Here is a 23,557-nt window from a genome sequence, read left to right as displayed (position 1 = left end):
CCACTCTATTTTATTAACACAGTGTCTGCTAATAACACCCAGATCATGTGAGCCCCATGCAAGACACAAACTATCTTATTTATACAGATAAAAGGGCAAGGACTTAACAAGATAACAAAGGAAGCAGAATCCGATAAGTTTACTTGGGCTAGGCATGCATATCTTATTTCCTTACTAACTATTACCGATCTTCTGTTAATGTTTCACCATTAGCACCCTTGTTTATGCCTAATGTTTCTTTTCCTGGCACCTGTATTTCAACATTTCTAATTTTTGCTTAAAGGTACATACAACATTTCTTTGATCCATTCTTATTTTTACATTATAATTCATTCTACTTTCACAGCTGCAACAAAATTCCATTTGCGATTGAATTTGTTTTTTGTCTAATGCAGGATGAACCTGAGCCATTTGGAAATTTTTCATGAAAAGATGTAGGGAGGGAGGGGGAGACCTGTTATAGTTACTAGTCCACTGGTATTAGGCACTCACCGGGATGTGGGAAACCCAGGTTTAAGTCCCTGCTCTGAATCAGACTTGAACCTGAGTCTCCCTCATCCCAGGTGAGTGCCCTAACCACAGGAGGCAATTGGCTATTCTAGAAGCATGCTTTCTCTCTGGTTTAACCAGAAATTCATTCCTGGACCTGAGAAACCTTCCAAAAGAATCAACATTTTCTGACCAAAACCCCAAAATGTTGAAAAATTCCCAACCAACTTTTATCTATCTGTTATACCTTTATCAGATAACACAAAAATATATACAATGTCTTTGTGTATCAAAAGCGGTCAGCCATTTGATTCTTTTATCAAGTATTCCTTTAACTGGCCGTAGCCCAAGGAAATCTGTGTATAGCTATGGAGGCTGCACTTGAAACTGTAGGAGGTAGCTTGGGGTAAGACTAACTCTCTCTTATGTGTGTGTGGCAGGCAACTGGGATCATTCATGCCGTCCTGGAGAAGTACGGCTCTTATGAGCGCTTTGAAGTGGCTACTGGTGGAAGAGTGCTGAGCAAGTGCCAAATCTGGTCTATTATCCGGAAGTACATGCAGAAGGAGGGCTGTGTGGGAGAGGTAACAATTGTCTTCATTTTGTTTATGAAGCACCTTCACCACAACCACTGCTAGCACAGCTCAGTAGGGATAATAGAGAAAAGAAGAGTTGGACGCAGAAGTATGATGTATACCAGGGGTCGGCTCACACATGCCAAAGGTTGCACGTGAGCCGATTTTTGATGATACGCAACATGGGCTGAGCCACTCAGCCTGCCGCCGCTCTGGGGTTTCTGCCGCTGGCTCCTGCCAGCTGAGCTCTCACTGCCGGTTCCACTCAGCACCTGCTGCTGGCCTGGGTGAAGGAACCCCAGGCTGGCAACGCGCTGAGACCCCGTCTGGCAGGAGCCAGCGGCTGAAACCCCAGAGCGGGAGTGGGTGGAGACACTCAGTCCACCGCTGAAACCCCACAGCTGGGTGGGCTGACCTCAGCCTGCCGCCGCTCTGGGGTTCCAGCTGCTGGCCCCTTGCCAGCCGGGGTCCCCGCCACAGCCCCACTCACCTTGCTTCTGGTTGGAGTTCCAGCGCAGACCCCCTGCCAGACAGGGTCCAGGCCTCCAGCCCTGCTCAGCCCTACCAGCCGCCAGCACTACTCACTTCAGTTGCCGATCTGGGGTGTCAACTGGTTAACAACTGATCACGCAGAAGCCTGTGTGCAGCTTAAAGTATCCAAATATGTGCCAGACATTGGAAGACTCAGCAAGGAAAAGCAAGGGCAAGGATCACACTAAACTGATAAGATCTGCATTTTAATTTAATTTTAAATAAAGCTTCCGAAACATTTTGAAAGCCTTGTTTACTTTACATATAACAGTAGTTTGGTTATATATTATAGACTTAGAGAGAGACCTTCTAAAAAACATTAAAATGTATTACCGGCACACAGAGCCTTAAATTAGAGTGTATACATGAAGACTCGGCACACCACTGCGGATAGGTTGCCGACCCCTGATGTATACTGTGACATGCTGGATCACAGAAACCCCCTTGGAAGCTGCCAACCGATGTGCCAAGACTACTTCTGCCCTTGCTTTCCCTGCCAAGTTCAGGACCCCAGCACCCTGTCTTGCTGAGCCAGACATGCCCGTCTGCTCCAGCAAACACCCAGGGTCTGAATTACTTGTCCCAAAGCTGCAGACTTAACTGAAAGCAGCTTACAGAAGTGTTCTTGTCTTTAACACTCAGATGCCCAACACCCAACGGGGTCTAAACCCAAATAAATTCTTTTTACCCTGTATAAAGCTTATGCAGGGTAAACTCATGAATTGTTCACTCTCTATGACACTGATAGAGAGCTATAAACAGCTGTTTGCCCCCCCCCCCCCAGGCATTAATACGTAGTCTGGGTTAATTAATAAGTAAAAAGTGATTTTATTAAATACAGAAAGTAGGATTTAAGTGGTTTCAAGTAGTAACAGACAGAACAAATTGAATTACTAAGTAAAATAAAATAAAACATGCAAATCTAAGCCTAATACAGTAATAAAATTGATTGCAGATAATATCTCACCCTGAAAGATGTTTCAATACGTTTCTTTCACGGACTGGATGCCTTCCTAGTCTGGGCACAATCCTTTCCCCTGGTACAGCCCTTGTTCCAGCTCAGGTGGTAGCTAGGGGATTCCTCATGATGGCTCTTCCTCTGCGTTCTGTTCCACCCCTTTATATATCTTTTGCATAAGGCGGGAATCCTTTGTCCCGCTGGGTTCCTACTCCCCCTTTCTCGACGGGAAAGCATCAGGTTAAAGATGGATTCCAGTTCAGGTGACATGATCACATGTCACTGTAAGACTCATTACCCACTTGCCAGCACGCATGTCTACAGGAAGACTTACAGGTAAAACAGAGCCATCTGCAGTCAATTGCCTTGGTTAATGAGAGTCATCAAGATTCCAAACCACCATTAATGGTCTGCACTTTGCATAATTACAATAGACTCTGAGTTATATTTCATATTTCTAGTTTGATACAAGAGTGGTACATTTATACAAATAGGATGAGCACACTCAGTAGATTATAAGCTTTGTAATGATACCTTACAAGAGACCTTTTGCATGAAGCATATTCCAGTTACATTAGCATATTTTCATAAAATCATATAGAGTGCAATGTCACATATACCGACAAAGCCAAAATTAAACATAGCTATTGATTGAGAGGAAGACATTTGGGAACCCATGATTCTTAAAACCCAGCAGTGAGAGCGGGTAAGTAAGTATGAGCTTGCAACACGAAGTGGCTGCAAACAAATCTGATGTAATTTTGTGCTGCAGGAGTATCACTTAGAGTAGCAGGGTTTTAACAGCACTTCTCTATAAGGCTCTGGTGTCTGCAGCTGGAAATATTGTTTTCTCTTCTGAGCACTTCAGAACCAGGAAGATGTTAACAAACTGTAGCACAAACAGTTCTAGGAGTGTGGCACAGGAAAGGCTCAAGGCATTTTGGCATAAAAATGATATCCAGAGTGACTACATAAATCAGATATGTTGATTCCAAAACACAATGTTACCAAGCTGAGTTTTCACCCTTTGTGCGCTAAATCCAGTTCTCGTGGAAGCAAGCACCCTTGTCTTGGCTACAGTGGAATTATACTAGAGCACCAATGAGCCCAGTGGCAGCTGTAAAACGTGCAAAAAAAGATACAAATTTATCTTAGTTTATAAAGCTGCTCCTCATATTAAATATGGGAGCCAAAGATCTCACCAAATGTAGCCAATACTGGCCCATCTTGAGCTCTGTTCATGGCTCGCAGGGTGCAGAAAACTGCCCTAAAAAGACTGCTGAGGATTCAGCTAGCGCAGCTCTGCGCCACTCCCTCCTGGCCCCATACCATAGGGGCTGCAGATTCACAGACTTTTAAGGAAGAAGGGACCACTGTGGTCATCTTGTCTGATCTGTATAACACAGGCCAGAGAAGTCCCCTGAATTAATTCCTGTTTTATTCCAGGAATTAAGATTTTCTAAAATTAATTCCTGGAATCAAACATCCAGTATAAATTTAAACATTTCTAGTGACAGAGAATCCACCACAGCCCATAATAAGTTGTTCCAATGCTTAATTACTCTCACTGTTAAAAATTTGAGCCTTGATTTCTAGTCTGGGTTTGTCTGGCTTCCGCTTCCAGCCATTGTTATAACTTTATCTGCTAGATTGAAGAGCCTTCTATCAAATTTCAGTTCCCTACGTAGGGACTTAGACTGTAATCAAATTACCCCTTGACCTCTGTTTGGTAAGCTAAATAGGCTGAATTCCTTGCCTGTTGCTGGGAGGCATGGTTTCCAATCCTTTAATCGTTCTTGTGGGTCTTCTATGAACCCTCTCTAGTTTCTCAACGTTCTTCTTGAATTAGGGATACCAGAACTGACCACAGTATTCCAGCAGCAGTCACTCCAGTGCTAAATACAAATGTAAAATAATCTCCTTTTTCCTTCTTGAGAGTCCCCTGTTCAAACATCCGTGATTCACATTAGCCCTTTCGGCCACAGTGTCACACTGGGAACTCACGAGCAGGCACGCACCAGCAATCGCCATCAGGGTAGGGAAGAGCCCTTTTGGAGCCATTAAAGAGCAGGACATATATATGAGCAGCCCTTACTGCCATAATTTGTGCCAGGGGTCAGAATCTGCCCTCTGGAAGCCCTGGAATTGGTCATGTACCAAGATAGCATAAAGCTGCTTTTATCTTTACCCCACTCTGAGTGCTGACTGGCCCATTATAACTGAGAGTGTATATTGTATCAGACATGCCATATACAAAACGTATGAGGATCTGTTATCTTTAGTCACCAGGGCCCACTCAGTGGGATATCTTATGGTAATGTGTTCCACCTGTGACTCTGTACAGTAATTAACATCAGTTAGCAGTGGTCAGGCTTGCTAGGGCCTGAGGTCAGTGAGTCACTGTGCTGGAAGCTGGAGAAATGTCAGAGTGTGACAGAGCTGCAGCGCTGCACGAGACTGCTGGGGTGACAGGGAAGTGAGCTGCAGCTCATCGTGAATGGGTTGGAAATTAGAAAAGCAACATCAGCATCAAGGGGCAAGGGCCTGAAAGCACTGCGGGAGGAAACTTGCTTCAATAAATACAAGTCTCGGCTGGGGTTTGTTCAGTGGGGCTGATTGTTCACTTTAAGGCGTGAAGTTATGAATGTAATTCATGTTCCAATACGCGGAAGTGACACAGCTCACCTAAAAATATTTTACAGAGCTCTAAATGAAGTAACATCCCCTCACCGCTGCATGTTCCCCCAGAGATAACAGTGGTGAGCTTTATCTCACTTCTGTGGTGAAATTCAAACAATTCGTAAGATTTTATAAAGAATTTGCAGACCAACAGCAGCATTTGATTGTGCTGACATTGGCATAGGCTGATTGAAGGGTGTAGCCAGCTGACAGGGTCTGTACATGCTAGAATTCCTCCTGGTATGACAAGAGTGTTTGCTTTGTAGTTGATCAGGTGGTATGTAGCTTGGTGTTGAAGATTTGGGTGTAAGAGTATTTTGGATTAGACATAATTCCCATTCCTCTGTTTGGCACTGGCCAACCATCAGGAATGTAATTGGGCAAGATAAGATTTACTCTCACTCCTTGGTGAATGCTGTACTTACCAGTAGCGTAACAGAGTAGGCCTTGGATTGCCTTACAATGCTTTTGCCCAGAGGCCCTGGAACAAGCCCAGTCAGTGTGACATTTATACACACCCAAGGCTAGCAGGTCTAAAAGATGAACTGTCCTGCAGATTAATCTGTCCAATGTCTCTGTAACTGCAGTGACCAAGTTTTTCAGACATGTAAGCACATCACAAACCAACTAGTTCACACTGTCGTGGTTTTAGGAGTTAAATTTCCTGAAGATAATATACCATGTGTCTTTTGGATCCAGTCCTTTCTCTTACTACTTCTCAAGACAATATACGACAATATACTCCAAGCATAGGCGCTGACTCCACCAGTGTTCTGGGACTGGAGTACTCACGAGGAAAAATTGGTGGGTGCTGAGCACCCACTGGCACGCCGCCGGATCTGCCTTCTCCCCCCTCCCTCCCAGTGCTTATGCCGCAAAACAGCTGTTTTGTGTGGCAAGCCTGGGAGGGAGAGGAGGAGGAGGAACGTGGCACGTTTGGGGGAGGAGGTGGGGCTGGGGCTGGAATTTGGAAAGGAGTCCAACAGGGGCAGGGAGGAACGGAGTTGGGGTGGGGACTTTGGGGCAGAGGTGGAGTTGGGGCAGGGGCAGGCCAGGGGGTGGGACACGAACATCCACTGGTGCTGAAAAAAGTTGGTGCTTGTGACTCCAAGCTCATTTCTCTGTCCTTATTAATCAGAGCAGTGTGTAAAGCCAGGACTCCTAGCACCACTGCATAGATTTCTGCTGTTTGATCCAAAGAGGTAACACCTTTACCTAGAAGGTTCCTATCGACTCAACATGAACATCCAAACCAACTGACCCATTGGTTCACTAATCACCTGCACCCCACAAAAAATAAATAAGTAAAAATCACCATTTGACCTAGTGGAAGCAAGTATCATTCAGCCCCTTCTTCCAGATGGTGAAAATGAGAACAGAGATTCCACAAGCTCATGTCCCTTTTGTCAAGATGGGTTTTTAACTGAAGTAGTATGTTTTCATAGCTGCAGAGTTTAGGAGCGCCTCAACATCGCTCAGTTCTCTGGCATCCCACTATCCTTCCCTGTGGAATTGGACAGGGTTGTGAACAGACCCTGTGGGATTCCAGCCCTATATGCCACTCTGGCAGGGTGTAGGATGCATACACAGCTCGCAGGGGCTCAGTGGAGTATCTCCTCCTCCCACCCTCCCCCCCCATTCCCCCCGTTCAGATTGCTCTGCCTTAGGTAGCCCTACACTGGCACCCCTCCAACAGCTGGGGTGGACTCAGGGTGGAGCCATGTTGCCCATTGCTATACCCTGCTGAGGTATTCCTGGGAGGCTGCCATAACTTACAGAAACCCCCATTGTTGCCTGAGTTACACCAGGGGTGGGATGGAGAGTGCTCCCAGAACAGATCAGAATCAGGAGACCGCCCTGCCTTTGGCCTGGGCCAGGCATGCTGGGTCTCCACCAGTGGCAGCACAGAATCTCAGCCACACCATTTAATTTAAAACATGATCAGAACGTTGTAGTGAAAATTCAAATACTTGAAAGCCAGGAAACAGGGAACTAATATAGTGTGGACACAATTTCAGTGTCCTCTAGCTGCCTGTCCCCAGCCAGATCCCTGCCTGCAATTCTGGGGTCTCCTGAGGAGCTGCATTCAATAGCAGTAGTATATACAGTCAGACGTGTCGATGAAGCACCACTGATCGTGTCTTAGAAACAGAGCTCAGGCTCACCCAACAGCCTGGTCTGACGCCACAGTGATGGACTGCAAATGGGCTGCAAAGGGGGCTCCTCCCCACCTAGGCTGTGTCTAAACTGAAGTTTGGGCCTGCTGGAACTCAGGGTGATTGGCAGTTAACACCTTTGCAAATGCTAATCTAGACTAAGCCAGAGCACTCTAAATCCTGGACCACGCACTTGTCAGTGTCTAGATTAGCATTTGCAGCAGCCCAGCTTTCTCACTTCCCCCACCCCTGCCCTGACCAGTGAGAAGCTGACTGCAGAGAACCCTAATGGGCTGCTTGGGCCAAGCAGTGGTAGTGGCTTCCAGAGCAGTGAGGGCGTAGCTCCCATCCTCCCTCTATCCCTGGTCTCTGGGCATCAAGGGGTATACTGATCTGGGAAGGCAGAATACCACGGGTTCCTGCACATCGAGGAGCATTCCACTGGTAAGTCTTTTTGCCTTACAATTGATGCTGAGTATTAAAGACTTCCTTCAGGATAGTTGAGGCCGTAGATCCTGACCCTATCTGGCTCTGTTCTGGCTCAGGGCGGAGGTGATGTTGCAAGAGCTCATAGAGACTGTCCATGACTCTTCTAGCTGCTCCCACTCCCTGCAGCAAAGGAACTCTCTGCCTATACTGGTGAGTACTGCACTGTTATGATATGCAGCTAAAGTGGTCTTTGACGTGGCTTCAGTCAGGTTCCATTCTGCATTGTGCTGGCCTTGCCCATGGAGACAGTTGGTGTACGAAGGACAGGACAGGACTGACTGGGTGTGTCTACCTTGCAGCTGGGAGCATGCCTCCAAGGCCCTGTAGACAGACTCGAGCTAGCTCTGCTCAAGGCAGCATGCTAAAAATAGCAGGCTGTACACTGCAGCATGGGCTAACCACCTGAGCTCAGAGCTGGGCAAACTTGGACTCCAGCCACTACCTGAGCTGCAACCCTCCTCTCAGCTCCTGAAGGGTGGGGTGGTGAAATATCCTTGGCTGCTTCCTGTATCAGCCTTGATTGGCTGCTCCTGCCCAGAAGGTGGGGCAGTCGGGAAGGCACCAGTCAGAGGAGGGGTTCTCTCAGACAGGGCTGAAATTCATAAGGAAGTGGAGCTTTTGCAGCATTGCCGACTGGCTCCAGGCTGGCTGAAATCCCGTCACTCGAAGAAATTGTGAGAGCTGGTGACTCTATCAGTTCTGCTTTGTTAACACTTGTGTGATCCTCCCACTGTTCTGTGATACCTTGGGAAAAATCTCACGTGGCCCAAACTTTCCAGGATATAGGCCTGAGACAGGGACAGTTCTGTACAGTCTACAGAAAATAGGGATTCCCCCCTTGGGGACTGATCAGCCAGGACTACTGACAAAATACGCTCAGACATGTTAGTATCTAGAATCGTGTCCTGTGTTTCTAGCCCTCAGCAGTCAATAACTCCCCCGCGCATCTTTACAGGTAGCAGCCACCCCTTTGCTGCATATCCAGAACATGAAGTATCAGAGAATGCTTCACTCTTGGCTTTAGCCCCTGGTGCCTTGGTCAAAGGAGGTATCTTTGTGCTGTTCGGTAACCAAGGTGGTTTCAGCTGTATATATTGCACCCTCAAATGCCTCTGATTGTCCAGCTGTTCCTTAAAAACAATGAGGAGTCCAGTGGCACCTTAAAGACTAACAGATTTATTTGGGCATAAGCTTTCGTAACCTCCTTCCAGTCTGACAGTTCACTTTTCAGCACAACCTGTTGTGTTCTCCCCTTTAGCCAGCTCCTTAGTCACCTCACAATTCTGTACTAATCACCATCTTCTCCAATTTAACTAATAGTTTCCCACATGGTGCCATGTCAGTGCTTTATATTAGATTTACTGCATTTCCCTTGTCTAAAAACTCAGTTATCAAAGAAAGGTATCAGACTAGTCTGGCACGAAGCAGGTAATGAGTTATCTTTACAAGTTCCATTTAAACACCATAGTTTGCATGAACCACATCTGTGTGAAGAAGGGTTGGTTAAGCTAGAGCGGGGTTGTAAAGGCCACGAGTATCCTGCTGTTTGTACGGAAAAATTCAAAGAAGGGTTGTTCTCCTACTCAGAAAGAAATCTTTTCGTTTCCTGTGATGCAGCCCGCAAAGGTGGGTTCTTTGAAAGTGGAAAATATGTCACACTGAATATTATAAGTCACAATCTCTTGTATTAGAGCTGATCAGAAATGTTCCAGCAGAATGTTTTTGACAGATTGTCTTCCCATTCCTCAGGAGCCCACTTGGCCGGCTGCGGGTGCCAACAGGGCTCCCAGGATCCTGGGTCCTTCTGGCGGGCTGCCTTGAGCCACGACCCCAGGCTCCCTGGGCAAGTGGCTGAGGCTCCCTGATTCCCTGGAAAGCCACTTGCCCAGCTACATGGGGAACTTGTCAAAAAAATTGGTTCCTTGTTCCCCACAAGCCCAGCCAGAGCCATCCTGGGCTCATTCAGATAACGAGGATTTTCAGCGGTGCCCTACGTTTTGTGGAAGAGTCCTGCTTTTTGATCCAGGAAAAGTGTGAACTGCAGCTGCTCATCCAACAATAGAGAGTTCGGCAGGCAAAGAAGACTGGCACAGAGGTGAGCTCTTGTCCCACCATAGACTGCCCGGCCGGGGGAAAGCACTTCTTGTTAGAACAGGAGAACTTTGATCCTGGGTTGGGAGTTTGTATTCTCCTGCACGTTCCCAGGATTTAATGCTCTAAATTCAGTCCTCCTTGTTTCCTTCATACACGGCCAACTGCGAGTGACAAGACAGCACATGTGCACCTTGCCCAGCCCTCCCTGCCAGCAGAGAAGTGTTCATTTGTTGATGGCCTGACAATGGAGATCTGCAGGCTGATGAGAGAATGTCATGCTCGTTCCCCCTACAAAACCAGCGGATCATAAGTGTCAGAAATATGATGTATGTCTGGGCAGTGCACTGGACACCAGCTGGGCAGAAGAGCAGGCTAGGACTGAGTCTGGCATCAGAGTCAACAGCTGCACTGCAGGCACCAAGTTTCCTTAGAAGGACACTGCTGCTGGCATTGAACCGGGACATCCCTGCATGGGTAGCAGGAGAACAACCTCGGTGATGCAGTGTCCTCTGGCTCCATTCCATTTAACTCTGGCCGATCTTACCTCGACCTCAGCCCCAGCTGGAACACACCGTCACCATCACACAGACCTGGCATGGGACACTGGATTATCAGACAGAAACTTGGTTAAATGATGTTAAGATTGCAAAGTGAATCCCTTAGAAATCAGGAAATAGCTACAATAAGTTTGCACGTGCACCCTTAACTCGGTCCTCTTGTGCATAGACATTCTAATAAAGGTTCTGACCCTGCACTGCCCTCCACCTTGTCTAACCATTTAGACGTGTGCAAAATAAATACAAAGTGGAGTGAAACGTTGTCAGATCAGAACTGTCCACTCCCCCGGTGGGAGTGTTTTACAGCCATTTAGCACAAGTGTCAATGATGAAGACAGTGGGGGATCAGGCAGTCTTTAACTGCACAACAACATGCTGCTGTTTCTGCTGAATCATGGGGTCATTCAAGCCCCGATTCAGGAAAGCATCCCTAGTGAAGGCAGCACTTATGGACACAATAAGTCCTATTGCACATGCTTAAAGTGCTGTTCTGAGACACTGCTTCGATGTGCAGGTTGGACATTGCACAGTGGAAGAAGGAAGTTGCTACATTTATTTTTAAATAACTTAGTAGAGCAGAGGTGCACACAGAATACTTGTGGCCAAACGAAACTGAAATCAACCCTTTTCTCTGCAGGTTCCAGACACTATTCTTCACTCTGTCATTCCGCAACGGATGGTTTTTATTCTATTAAAGGCATGCAGCCCAGCCTTGTGACAGCACACTCTCCTGCCAGCACTCCTGAAGTAGATGCTTCTCTCAGTGAGGCTGGTGCAGATTTGAAGCTCATTGACTTTAATGGGTTTACTTCAGATTTGTCCTGCTGTAACAGATTTGGGTTAGAACAAGTGAGGGATCTATGGGACCCTTGCCTCATTCCCAGATCCCCATCCATCCTATTCACTGAATGAGATAGCAATCCTGTGGGAAACAATAGCATGTGATCATGTAATTAAAGACTGCATTGTAGTACTGTAACGCACACGCATACATGGGTGAGAATTAAGGTTACTCGGGCAACCTTAACTTCCCGGCATTTCTAAACTTTTGAGTGTTCCACTTTGTAACCTTAAGGTTCTTTTATTTAGATGCTTTGGCTAGTCCAGGGGTCGGCAACCTCTGGTATGTGGCTCGCCAGGGTAACCTCCCCGCCCCCAGCGGGCCAGGCCAGTTTGTTTACCTGCCTCGTTGGCAGGTTCGCCCAATCGCGGCTCCCACTGGCCGCAGTCCGCCATCCCAGGCCAATGGGGGCAGCGGGAACCCGCAGACAGTGCATCCCTCGGCGCGCGCCGCTTCCCGCAGCCTCCATTGGCCTGGGACAGCAAACCGCGGCCAGTGGGTGCCACGATTGGCCAAATCTGCTGACGTGGTAAGTAAACAAACTGGCCCAACCCACCAGGGTGCTTACCCTGGTGAGCCCTGTGCCAGAGGTTGCTGACTCCTGGGTTAGACCAACACAAGAACTCAGAAAGCAAGCCAAGATCGGAATTCATCTCAAAATATCCTGTTGGTTAAGGCAAAGTGCCATTTCATTCAGTTAACATTTGCCCACTGAATGAAACCTGGCTCACAGTGTTTTTTGTAGGACTTGGAATTCCACATGCATGTGCATGAAACACAGAGACTCATAGAGTAGGTGCAGTGCAGGTGCAAAGTATCATTACAGCCTCATCGCTCAGCTGAACTGAAGTTGATATTTTGCTGGAAAACTGAAAGGCCCTTCTCACTAAGGACTATGGCAGGCTTTGACTTTCCAACCTGAGAAGCTTCACCCCAAAATAAAACCAGTGGAAAGAGGGGATTTTTAATGGAAATGGTCAGCAACCTTAACTGTAAGTGCCTTGCAGCTCCAGCCATCACTGCAACCCAAAGTGCTGAGTTCACCTGGCGCGTCACTGAGCACTGACATTTTGGGACACCCTGGTGGGTTTGCTGTCGGTTCTTTTCATCAGAATATGTTTTACTGTTATCATTCCCTTTGTATTGCAGTGTATGTCAAACCATTGCTTGTTCAACACGGGATTTCCAATAAATCGCCATTACTTGAAGTAACAACTTTGCCTCTCTAGTTCCTTTCCCTGTCTGACGTGTGCAATGGTTCCGTGAGCAGAAAGATGTGGACTATTGTGCTGAAAGCTCCGTCAAAGTTAGACTGAGGACTCACAGTTTGTCAGGCCACTCTGTTTTATTAGCACAGCGTCTGCTAATAACACCCAGATCATGTGAGCCCCATGCAAGACACAAACTATCTTATTTATACAGATAAAAGGGCGAGAACTTAACAAGATAACAAAGGAAGCAGAATCTGATAAGTTTACCTGGGCTAGGCATGCATATCTTATTTCCTTACTAACTATTACCGATCTTCTGTTAATGTTTCGCCATTAGCACCATTGTATATGCCTAATGTTTCTTTTCCTGGCACCTGTATTTCAACATTTCGTATTTCTGCTTAAAGGTACGTACAACATTTCTTTAATCTATTCCTATTTTTACAATATAATTCATTCTGCTTTCACAGCTCCAACCCTCGTTTACTCGGCTGAGCCAGGCTGTATTGGAGAAACCTGTGGCAAACACACCCATAGTCCGTACTGGGCTGTGACCCCACTGCAATCAGTGGAGCTTAGGACAGTGTAAAACAGCTGCTGGTCAAGGGGAGCCAGCCCAAAGAGCGGAAGACAATGCTCTGAAAAATGGCTTTACACAATGTGCTTGATCCGTGTGGCTCCCAGGGCCTCAGTGTGATGTTTTCTTCCAGTTCTCAGGACTGTCAGTCCCCTTGTTATCCCCCTGTGCTTAAAGGGATGTCAGCTCCCTGACCCCATTAGCCACCGACACAATCTCGGGGCTGTGTCACCCTTTACTTTGCCTTAACAGTAGGTGAACCCTTTTGAAGCATTACCTTGTGATATCCAGCTCCTGTCACTGATTACTCACAGAAATATCAGGTTTGCTATCCCCAATGGGACAGCATACATCCCAGCTTGTTTGAGTCAACTGAGGATCAGCTCCTATATAAGATCACAGCACTGAGATATGTTTATAGTGAAAACAAGTTTTTTATCAAAGACAAATATTTAAGAGATACTGAGTAAGGATAATGGAAACAGAAAGGTTATATATAAAGCAGAACCCATACATGCTTTCTAGAGACCAAACCTAACTTTTACAGCCACTTGTCTAAAAGGAGCCTTACCTCACTTGTATGTCCTTCACAGTGCTCTCAACCAGGGCAGGTTGGCATCCTGTTTTCATGAATGTGATCACACTGTCCAATTCCTTCCTCCGGTGCAGGATAAAGAGATGTCCTTTTGCCTTCTCCTTATAACCCCCAAAATTCATTGTTTCGTCCCCAGGGTAAAGGGACTTGCAGTGCTTCATTTACATGGAACCTGAGGCAGAGAGGTGAACATATATCCTTTGTCTGGCTGAAACCTGTTTCTCAATCCTTCCTTGATTCAGACTTCCTTAGGAATATATTTTCGGTATACACACATGCACACAAAACATTGTACATGGTATTTGTACATATATGTCACAACCATGTTAATGACCAATGTGACACTGGCTTTTATTGAAGACCCCACCTGTATGGATAAATACTATGTAAGCCATGTGCTAGGGGTGGTGAGATTGTGAGGCCTGTGTGATGTTATGAGGTTAATATAATATCTCATTGAAAGGTGACAGGGCCAGAAAGAGTTAGTTATCTCACAGAGTGACCTGACCCATGGCCGAACTTTAGAAACTGGTTAGGAAGATACATAAATGAATAGAGCTTTGAAATGCAAGTCTGCATTGTTAGAGTTAGAAGTTTGCTCAGGTCTTGTGATATAAGCAAACAAGTCTTGTCTATTGCTATAGCTTTGATTCAAAGATAAAAAGGGAATATTGACATTTAGAAAGATACTTAAGTGAAACAGTATTATTGTCTATATGTCTCTTTGAAGGTTGTGGTAACCTGTATCTGAACTGTTTAATGGATAAATTATCCTGTGCTAATTGCCATAATGTTTAGGAGAAGGGAAATTAAGACTATTGTTTTCTCAGGCCAAAAGGCTGCAGAAAATGTATTAAAATCCTGGGACACGATCCTGCTTCATCTCAGATCTGCTTTGGGTTTCAAGAGGGGGAAACCTTAAGCCACAAGGATTGAGATCCCCAGTCATTGACTGGAGTCACCCTGAACAGGGACATTAGATGTACCCTATGGACTATTTCTAAAAGAACTTTTGGCAACTACATACTCATCTCTACTATGTATCTGAACCTCAAGAATTGAATTCAAATCTGTATGTATATTGATCTTTTAACCAACTCTCTCTCTCTTTTCCTTTTAAATAAATTTTGGCTTAGTTAATAAGAATTGGCATTAGGGGTGTGTTTTGGGTAAGATCTAAGTTATAATTGGATCTGGGTATGTGGCTGACCCTTTGGGATTGGAAGAACCTTTTATTTTATATGATGAGATAAGATTTTCAGGAATCATCATCATATCTGACGTGTGTCTGGATGGAGGCCTGAGGCTGGGCAGTTTAAGGGAACTGCATAGTTTTAACTTCTGAGTAACCAGTGAGGTACTGTAGAAGCTGTTCTGTGCTGGCTTGGTAAATTTAAGTATTGGAATATCCACCAGCATTTGGGGTTTGTCTGCCCCGTTTTGTTTGCAGTTTACCCTAATTGAGTGACCTCAGCTGGCTCCCACAGGCAGCATGGTCACAGCCTGTCAGGAGTTACTGTTACAGAACAGTGAACCCTTTGCTAGTTGACAGGGAGGGGCTCTTAGGGTCACACTTGGTAGTCTCATTTTCCCCAAGAAACTGCTTTGCCCTTTATGAAGGTGTTAAAATACCATGTGCCTGCAGGCTTCAGAGAGCAGCCCCTCCATTGCAGACCCCAGAAAGAAGAGCATAGGAGAGACAAACATTAGCAAGAGCCCAGAGCATCACCCACAAATCTTCGGTCCCCAAACCAATCTTTATAAATGTACCATGAGGGTATGTTCCTCCCTAAGTCCCCAAGAGTAAGTTCTGCCATGTGGGTGCCTCATCACAGGCAAGGCCAATGGGAAATCAGCCTGCACATCTCAGCCCTCATTGCTCCTAAACAGGAGACCACGAGAGATGGAAGACAGTACGGATAAAAGTGGGTCTCAAGGCGGCAGACCCTGCCTGGGATGTGTTACTGCAGGGGAATCCGTAGGTTTGGGACCATGACGCACAGTGAATAAGAAATATTAAAGCAGAAGCAAAACCTGAATGAGCAGAGGACTTCCTTCCTCTAGGTGTAGCCACTGGCACAAGTGCCAGAGGGCACTGGAGGAGGAGGAGTTCTTTGCTTGTGTGAGGTTGGGCCGTGCACTGGTACATACATGGCTGCTTGGGGAGGACAGACCCAAATCCTCTACTTGGGCCAATTCCCACATTGCCCCTTCGCTCTGCATAGTTCATTGGGACAGGGAACAACCCCACGTGTTCATGGGTTAGGCCTCAAAAAGTCATTTCCACATGCCCGGAGACTGTAAAAAAAAAAAAAAAAAAAAAAAAAAGTGGGAGGTGTGCGGGGAAATTAAGATAAAGGAGGAATAATAAGGTGAACAGTATTACTATGTTCATTGTAACTGGTCCATCATTGCGGCTTATGCTTAAATCAGGCAAAGGCAAATACGCTATTGAAAGTTCGTCTTAGATCTGCCACTCTGTTTACCCCGTGGTGACCTTTCGATGAGGCTGAGACCACTGGGCCAAAGTTAACCTGTGTAAGTTCTGACCCAGGAGCTGGGGAGCCAAAGTGCCCAGTCAGCAGAGCCGGCTCCAGGGTTTTTGCCACCCAAAGCGGCAGGGGGGAAAAAAAAAAGCTGCGATCGGTGGCAACTCCACCATGCCGCTTTCTTCTCCAGCGGCAATTTGGCGGCAGGTCCTTCCCTCCCAGAGGGACTGAGGGACGTGCCGCCCCTCCCTTTGGTTGCCCCAAGCACCTTCTTGCTGAGCTGGTGCCTGGAGCCGGCCCTGCCAATCAGCTATGAATATTTGGAGTGGGCGGCAGCAGAGAGCGTTTCAGTATAGGCTAGCCATGTCTCTGGCTGTGGGGACTGTAAGGTAATTGGGAACTTCTGGCTGGACTTAGAACAAAAGTTCCCCAAGCCAGGTGAGCCAATGCTGCTGCTCCTATCAGAGAGAGCAGGAATGGGCCACCTGGTTGTTTCAAGTTCACCAGCAGATGGCGCACAAACAAGAATCTAGCAATCGTGTAATTCATTCTCATCATGGATTGGCCATTATACCAGGCCGCCGTATGAGGCAGCCAACATTCTGGCTGTGTTTTCGCACAGAAAGGACCCAGTGTGACAGAGTTCCACTGGCTGCCTGGATGAAATACTTATTAGAGATGTAAATGAGGCAGCTAATTTGAGAGACCTAGTCCTGTGCCGCCGTGGTTTGAAGGGTCTCTATTTCTAGGAAAGAAGGGTTTTTTTCACTAGTGGGTCATAGAGCTTAGCCCCTAAGGCCTCTACCAGAGAAAATAGTTACTAAGAATGTCACAAGTCACTGCTGAGATCCTAGTGAGCTCTGGTTACTTCCTTAACTGGAAAACTACTTCTGTCCTGTCTACAGTAAAAATCCCACAAACTAAAACCCGGCGCTGTGGTTGTTCAGAACGGATAAGAGTGAAGAATGTCACAAGACATTTGATGCAGACCAATAGCCTCATTTTTTTAAAGGTGCTAGTAGAGTTAGATGTCCAGGTGGGACCAAAAGGCCAGCCAGTCACTTTCAGAACTTCAAGTCAAGCGATAAAAAAATGTGCTCAGTTGTAGCACGGCGTTCTGTTTGGAGTGAGGAAATTCCAGGAGTTTCTGTAGGAGAGAAATTCTACTTTAATCACAGACACAGAATCACTGGTCACAATTCTTGACTCCAAAATGGGACGGCCGGTTTTAGCAGCTTCGGAATTACAGAAATGTGTTCTGAAGCTAACATCTTGTCACTGTTGCACCTGGTACAAACCGCCTGAAAACTACAAAAGCACTTCTGCCGTTAAAGATTAGAAAGACCCAAATCCCATTCTGAGAATCTCCTTTGTGGAGATTCTGTTTCTGTTGCTGCAAAAACTGAATGACGCTTTCTGCTTATGGCACATAGCAAACTTCATTACCAACTCCCAGAGTACTTTATAGATTTGTCATCACCCTCCATTTGCAGAGTAGAAAACTGAGGACAAAAAAGAGAGGAAGGAAGCTGCCTGAGGTAACGCAGCCAAGTCCAGGGCACTTGGACCTAGACGGCAGTCCCCCAGGGTACAGCTCTCTTCCTCACCGCAAAACGAAGACCAAAAGACTTGGTCTTAAAAGAGAGAATTCTAGCAGGTGATTTGACTGTTGTCAGTGAAGAATGATGTAAGCTAGAAGCAGCTCAAAAAAAGAATTCAGCAGAGGGACTATAATGCGGGGTTTCCATGCCGTGATACCAGAATCCATGCCAGCTTTCAGAATTCCACTGTGAATTCAAGCCCCACTGGCAAAGCTTGAGTAAGAACTGGTGGCCAGTTCCACTGCTCTTCACCCCCTGCCCCCCGCATCCATAAAGCTTGTCAACCTGTCAAAGAAAGCTATTAGTTTGGTTTGATGTGATTTGTTCCTGACAAATCCATGCTGACTGTTACTTATCACCTTATTGTCTTCTAGGTATTTGTAAATTGATTGCTTGATTATCTGCTCCATTATCATTCTGGACTGAAGTGAAGCTGACTGGTCTGTAATTCCCTGGGTTGTCCTTATTCCTCTTTTTATAGATTGACACTATATTTGCCCTCTTCCAGTCTCCTGGAATCTTGCCTGCCTTCCATGAGTTTTTGAAGATAATCTGTGGCTGGCTCAGTTACCTCCTCAGTCAACTCCTTGAGTATTCAAGGATGTATTTCATCAGGCCCTACCGATTTAAAGACATCTAACTTGTCTAAGTAATTTTTTTAACTTGCTCTTTCCCTAATTTAGCCTCAGATCCTACCTTACTTTCACTGGTATTCACTATGTTAGATGTCCAATTGCTACTAACCTTTTTGGCAAAAACTGAAACAAACAAGTCATTTAGCTCTTCTGCCATTTCCACGTTTTCTGTTATTGTCTTTCCCCTCTCATTGAGTAATGGGCCTACCCTATCCTTGATCTTCCTCTTGCTTCTAATGTATTTGTAGAATGTTTTCCTGTTACTCTTTATGTCTCTAGCTAGTTTAATCGGGTCCTGGTGATTTATTACTGTTTAATTTCTCCTCAAACCTCCTCTATTGATGCTTCAATCTGGGACAGTTCCTCAGATTTGTCACCTAAAAAGATTGGCTCAGTTATGGGAATCTTTCTCACAGCCTCTGCTGTGAAGAATGATATAAAGAATTCATTTAGCTTCTCTGCAAGGGCCTTGTCTTCTTTGAGTGCTCCTTTAGCACCTCAGTCATCCAGTGTCCCCATGGATTGTCTGGCAGGCTTTCTGCTTCTGGTATACTTAAAAAATTTGTTAGTTTTTGTGTCTTTTGCTAGTTGCTTTTCAAATTCTATTTTTGGCCTGCCTAGTTATACCTACACTTGACTTTCCAGAGTTTATGTTCCTTTCTGTTTTCCTCAGTAAGATTTGACTTCCAATTTTGAAAGGATGTCCTTTTGTCTCTAATCTCCTCTTTTACTCTGTTGTCTAGTGGTGAAGATTTTTTGGTCCTGTTCCTGTTTTGTTTTTATTTGGGCTATACATATACACCTCTACCCCGATAGAATGCTGTCCTCGGGAGCCAAAAAATCACACCGCGTTATAGGTGAAACCGTGTTATATCGAACTTGTTTTGATCCGCTGGAACGCACAGCCCTGCCCCCCCGAAGCGCTGTTTTACCGCGTTATAGCCAAATTCGTGTTGTATCGGGTCATGTTATATCGAGATAGAGGTGTGGTTTGAGCTTCTCTTATGTGTTTTTAAAAGGTTTCCATGCAGCTTGCAAGGATTTCACTCTTGTGACTGTTCCTTTTAATTTCCATTTAACTAGATTCTTTGTTTTTGCGTAGTCCCCCTTTTTGAAGTTCAGTGCTACTGTGCTGGGTTTCTTTGGTATTTCCTCCCTACAAGACTGTTAAGTTTAATTACATTGTGGTTGCTATTACTGAGCAGTTCCAGCTATGTTCACCTCTTGGACCAGATCCTGTGCCACTCAGGACTAAATCAAGAACTCCCCCCTTCCCCCTTGTGGGCTCCAGGACTAACTGCTCCAAGAAGAAGTTGTCACGCTGCCTGGAGTGGCTCACAACTGTGAGTGCCTACCTCAGGGCAGACTGTGAAAAACATGGCAGACACCCCAAACTGGTGGTATGTTTTATAATTAGATTTCACCAACCTAGTACCAAACATGAACTCCTGGATCACCATACCAGTATTCCCATGGGGGCACAGACAGTTCCGAGAGACTCTCCAGTCTATTTTGCCACCCAGACAAACTGAACTTAGTGATAAATGGTCACTTACACCCAAAATTACACCATATTAAGGCTGCTTCCAGTCCCAAGAGACCAGTCCCTTAGCCCAGATAAATTGCTACCTAGATCTTACACCAAAGACAAGGCCTGTCCCAATCCTGTAATAAACTATCTAAAGGTTTATTAACTAGGAAAAAGAAATGAGTTACTTACAGGTTAAAGCAAGCAAAATAACACAAAGAAATGAGTTATCATCTAGATTCTGAGAGTGACAGAATTGTAGTGATCTGTCAATTCCAAGTGTCTTTCAGGGCAGACCCAGGAGGGAGCCCCTGCGGACCTCTGGCTTCAGTTTGGCTTCTCTTGCCCTGTGAGAGTTCAAACAGCAAAGAGATGAAAAATCTCCCCATCAACTATTTCTGTTTCCTGCTCCCAGCATTCAAAGCCAATGGACGAGGCTCCATGAGTGGACTGGGCAGTTAACAAAGCTTTTGTCTTATAATGGCCCACTTAAACTTTGATAGTCCTCCTGGGAGTGCACAGTATCACCTAGGTGTGCATGGGGCTGCCAGTTGTGACCATGCCATCATCCTGACCCTTATTCTCCATCTGCCCCCAGGTGGTCGTTCATCTGACCGAGGACCTCCTGTCCCAAGCTGTGATGATGGTGGAGAACAGCCGGCCCACCCTGGCGATCAACCTGTCCGGAGCCCGGCAATACTGGCTGGAGGGCATGCTGCGCCACGAAATAGGTCAGAGCCGGGCTGGAGGCATGGGCCGTGCGGGGCGCCGGGGATGTGGAGCCATGCAGGGACTCGCCTGGAACTAACACTCCTGCTGTTGAAAGGGAATAAAATGGAGCAGCATGTTGCATGGCCTTTGTGGGGTGAGGTGGGCAGAAGGAGGCTGGAGCCTATCATGTCACAGAGCCGGGAGGCAGCTGTCCTTCCCTATAGGTCTCTGGGGTAACCACACTGGAAATAATACCCTGAACTGGGAGCACCTCAACCTCTCAAAGCTACTGACGATAAGAGGGAGGGAGGAGAAGAGCCAGAGGTAGTGAGGGGCTGCAGAGCCTGACCGGATCCAGTGCCAGGACCCCTTGGAGCTGGCTCTGCACAATTGTGGGTTGAGGACTCGGCACTTCATGGAGAATGCCTATGGAGGGAGGCATAGAGGGGGTTGTTTAGGGCAGCAGGCTGGGGTAGGACGCCAAGAAAAACTGCTCAGAATTTTTCACAGTGGACATTTTTTTCATTGCAAAATGTCTCGCTCTTCTTCAAAGGCCTCTGTGATACACAGAGGCCTTTGAAGAAGAAAGAGCCATTTTGCAATGAAAAAAATGTCCACCGTGAAAAATTCTCCATGCAGTGCCAAGTCCTCAACCCACAATTGTGCAGAGCCAGCTCGAAGGGGACCTGGCACTGGATCCGGTCAGGCTCTGCAGCCCCTCACCACCTCTGGCTCTTCTCCTCCCTCCCTCTTATCGTCAGTAGCTTTGAGTTGCCCCTTGGCGGCAAGCACAGAGCCCTCTTCGAAGCCATGTCTGTTGGGGAGCAGGAGCCCCCCCGGGTGGCACTGAACAGGTGGCACTGATGGCTGGAAGAGCTGAAGCACCCTCGGCCATGCCCACTGCTGTGAGGGAGGGTTAACGCCAGTGCTGGAATTAGTTGAAAAGGTGTTAGTGTAGTGTTAGGACAGGGCAGGATGGTGCTAGGGTGGTGTAGCGCAGTGTAGGAGCACTACCACTATAGTCACACACAGTTACACCCAAGGAGAGGGATGGCTCGGTGATTGGAGCATTGGCCTGCTAAACCCAGGGTTGTGAGTTAAATCCTTGAGGGAGGGGTCCATTTAGGGATCTGGGGTAAAAGTCTGTCTGGGGATTGGTCTTGCTTTGAGCAGGGGGTTGGACTAGATGATCTCCTGAAGTCCCTTCCAACCCTGATATTCTATGATTCGTTAAACCAGGGTTGCAAAATCAAGCCTTCAGAAGCACTAGAATTAGGGTTCCCCTTCCAACCTCCCTTTGGTCTCCTTGTGCATATGCATTAGGATACAGGATCACATGCTACTTTTTCCATAGGACCCTGCCTCATTCGGTGCCCGCTGAAAGACCACTCAGAGCTCTCAGCCAGAAAGGTCCAGACAAAGGTGTCCCCTCCCAGGAGGTGCTTTCTCAGGGCTAGGATGGGAGATGGCAAGGAGAAACCTGACAAGCAAGGAGAAGACACACATTGGAAGGGGTGCCAGTGCCACCTTGGCATCCCAAATGCAAGTGGTGGTGGTGGGGGCTCTAGAGCAGGGGTTCTCAACCTTTTTCTGTCTGAGGCCTCCCCCAACATGCTATAAAAACTCCATGGCTCACCAATGCCATATAAAAGCCAGAGCCAGCATTAGAGGAGAGTATGCAGGGTAATTGCCGGTGCCCCAAACCACAGGGGGCCCTGCTGAGCTACATTGCTCAGGCTTCAGCTTCAGCCCCAGGTGGCAGGGCTCAGGGCACCAGGCTTCAGCCCTGCACAATGGTTCTTCAGCTTTCTGCCCTGGGCCCCAGTACATCTAACACTGGCCCTGCTTGGCGGAGCCCCTGAAACCTGCTCACTGCCCTCCCAGGGGGCCCCAGATCCCTGGCTGAGAAGCACTGCTCTAGAGAGAGGCCTGAGTGAGGGTTGTTCATTTCTAGTTATTGAACCATGGAGCCTAGATTTTGTAAAAGTTTGTTAATCTCATCAGTGAAGCCATCTGGCCCTGGGGGACAGTTTAGATATCAAAGGATTAATTGAGTATTGTTCCAGCCCTCCTGCCACCAGCTAGTGACTGCTGTGCCCCTTAGCTCTGAGGGAGAAGATCAAATGGCAGAGGTTTTGTCAGAGAGACAAGGTGGGGGAAGGTAATACCTTCTCTTGGACCAACTTCTGTTGGTGAGAGAGACCAGCTTTTCTTAGACTTTTATCTGCTGAAAGAGCAGCTGTGGGGTAGGGGGAGTTTGCCATGTCCCTTATCAATGTGGGGAACGATTTCCCCCCAATGCGCCTGATTTCCCAGCGGCATTGCCCAGGAGCTTTGCACAGGGTGCGTGAGACATAGGTTGTAGGTGACTGATTTCTCTCTCTTGTCTTCTCTAGGCACTCACTACATCCGTGGGGTGAATAATGCCCGCCAGCCTTGGCACAGCATGGAGGGCCGTAAGCGGTACGGCCTGAAGCCTGCTAACCCCACAGAAGAAGGCCTGGCTAGTCTGCACAGTGTCCTCTTCCGTAAGCAGCCCTTTCTGTGGCGGGCAGCACTGCTCTACTACACTGTCCACCAGGCCACTCACATGTCCTTCAGCGCGCTCTTCCAGCACTTAGAGCAGTACGTGCAGGACGCCCTCGTCCGGTGGGAGTACTGCGTGCGGGCAAAACGAGGCCAGACTGACACCTCACAGCCAGGTGGGCAGATGGCTCCACTGCCGTGGGTGGGAATGGGACTTGGTGACTGGACTGGGAGGCTGGGGTCTGCTCCAAGTTCTGCTACTGCCCAGGGATGAGTCTCTGTTCCTCATCAGAGCATGGAGGGTCTCTTGCTGTG

At 47.0% G+C, this 23,557-nt stretch overlaps 1 protein-coding gene across 6 annotated transcripts in view; it reads left to right on the top strand.

The window, feature by feature from the left end:
• The window catches only part of KIAA0895L (KIAA0895 like), a 48,729-nt gene that overhangs the window by 13,659 nt on the left and 11,513 nt on the right, over nt 1-23,557 (top strand). For all 6 annotated transcript variants that reach the window (XM_030581800.1, XM_030581798.1, XM_030581801.1 and 3 more), the window contains 3 exons: nt 930-1,073; nt 20,604-20,736; nt 23,113-23,418. In XM_030581800.1, coding sequence (XP_030437660.1) covers nt 930-1,073; nt 20,604-20,736; nt 23,113-23,418 — 583 coding nt within the window. The remainder of the gene's footprint in view (nt 1-929; nt 1,074-20,603; nt 20,737-23,112; nt 23,419-23,557) is intronic.

The sequence above is a fragment of the Gopherus evgoodei genome, chromosome 12, assembly GCF_007399415.2.
Source record: "Gopherus evgoodei ecotype Sinaloan lineage chromosome 12, rGopEvg1_v1.p, whole genome shotgun sequence".
Classification (NCBI taxonomy): Eukaryota; Metazoa; Chordata; order Testudines; family Testudinidae; genus Gopherus; species Gopherus evgoodei.
The sequence above is the reverse complement of the archived record's forward strand: the minus strand, read 5'-3'. Positions and strand labels throughout refer to the sequence as shown.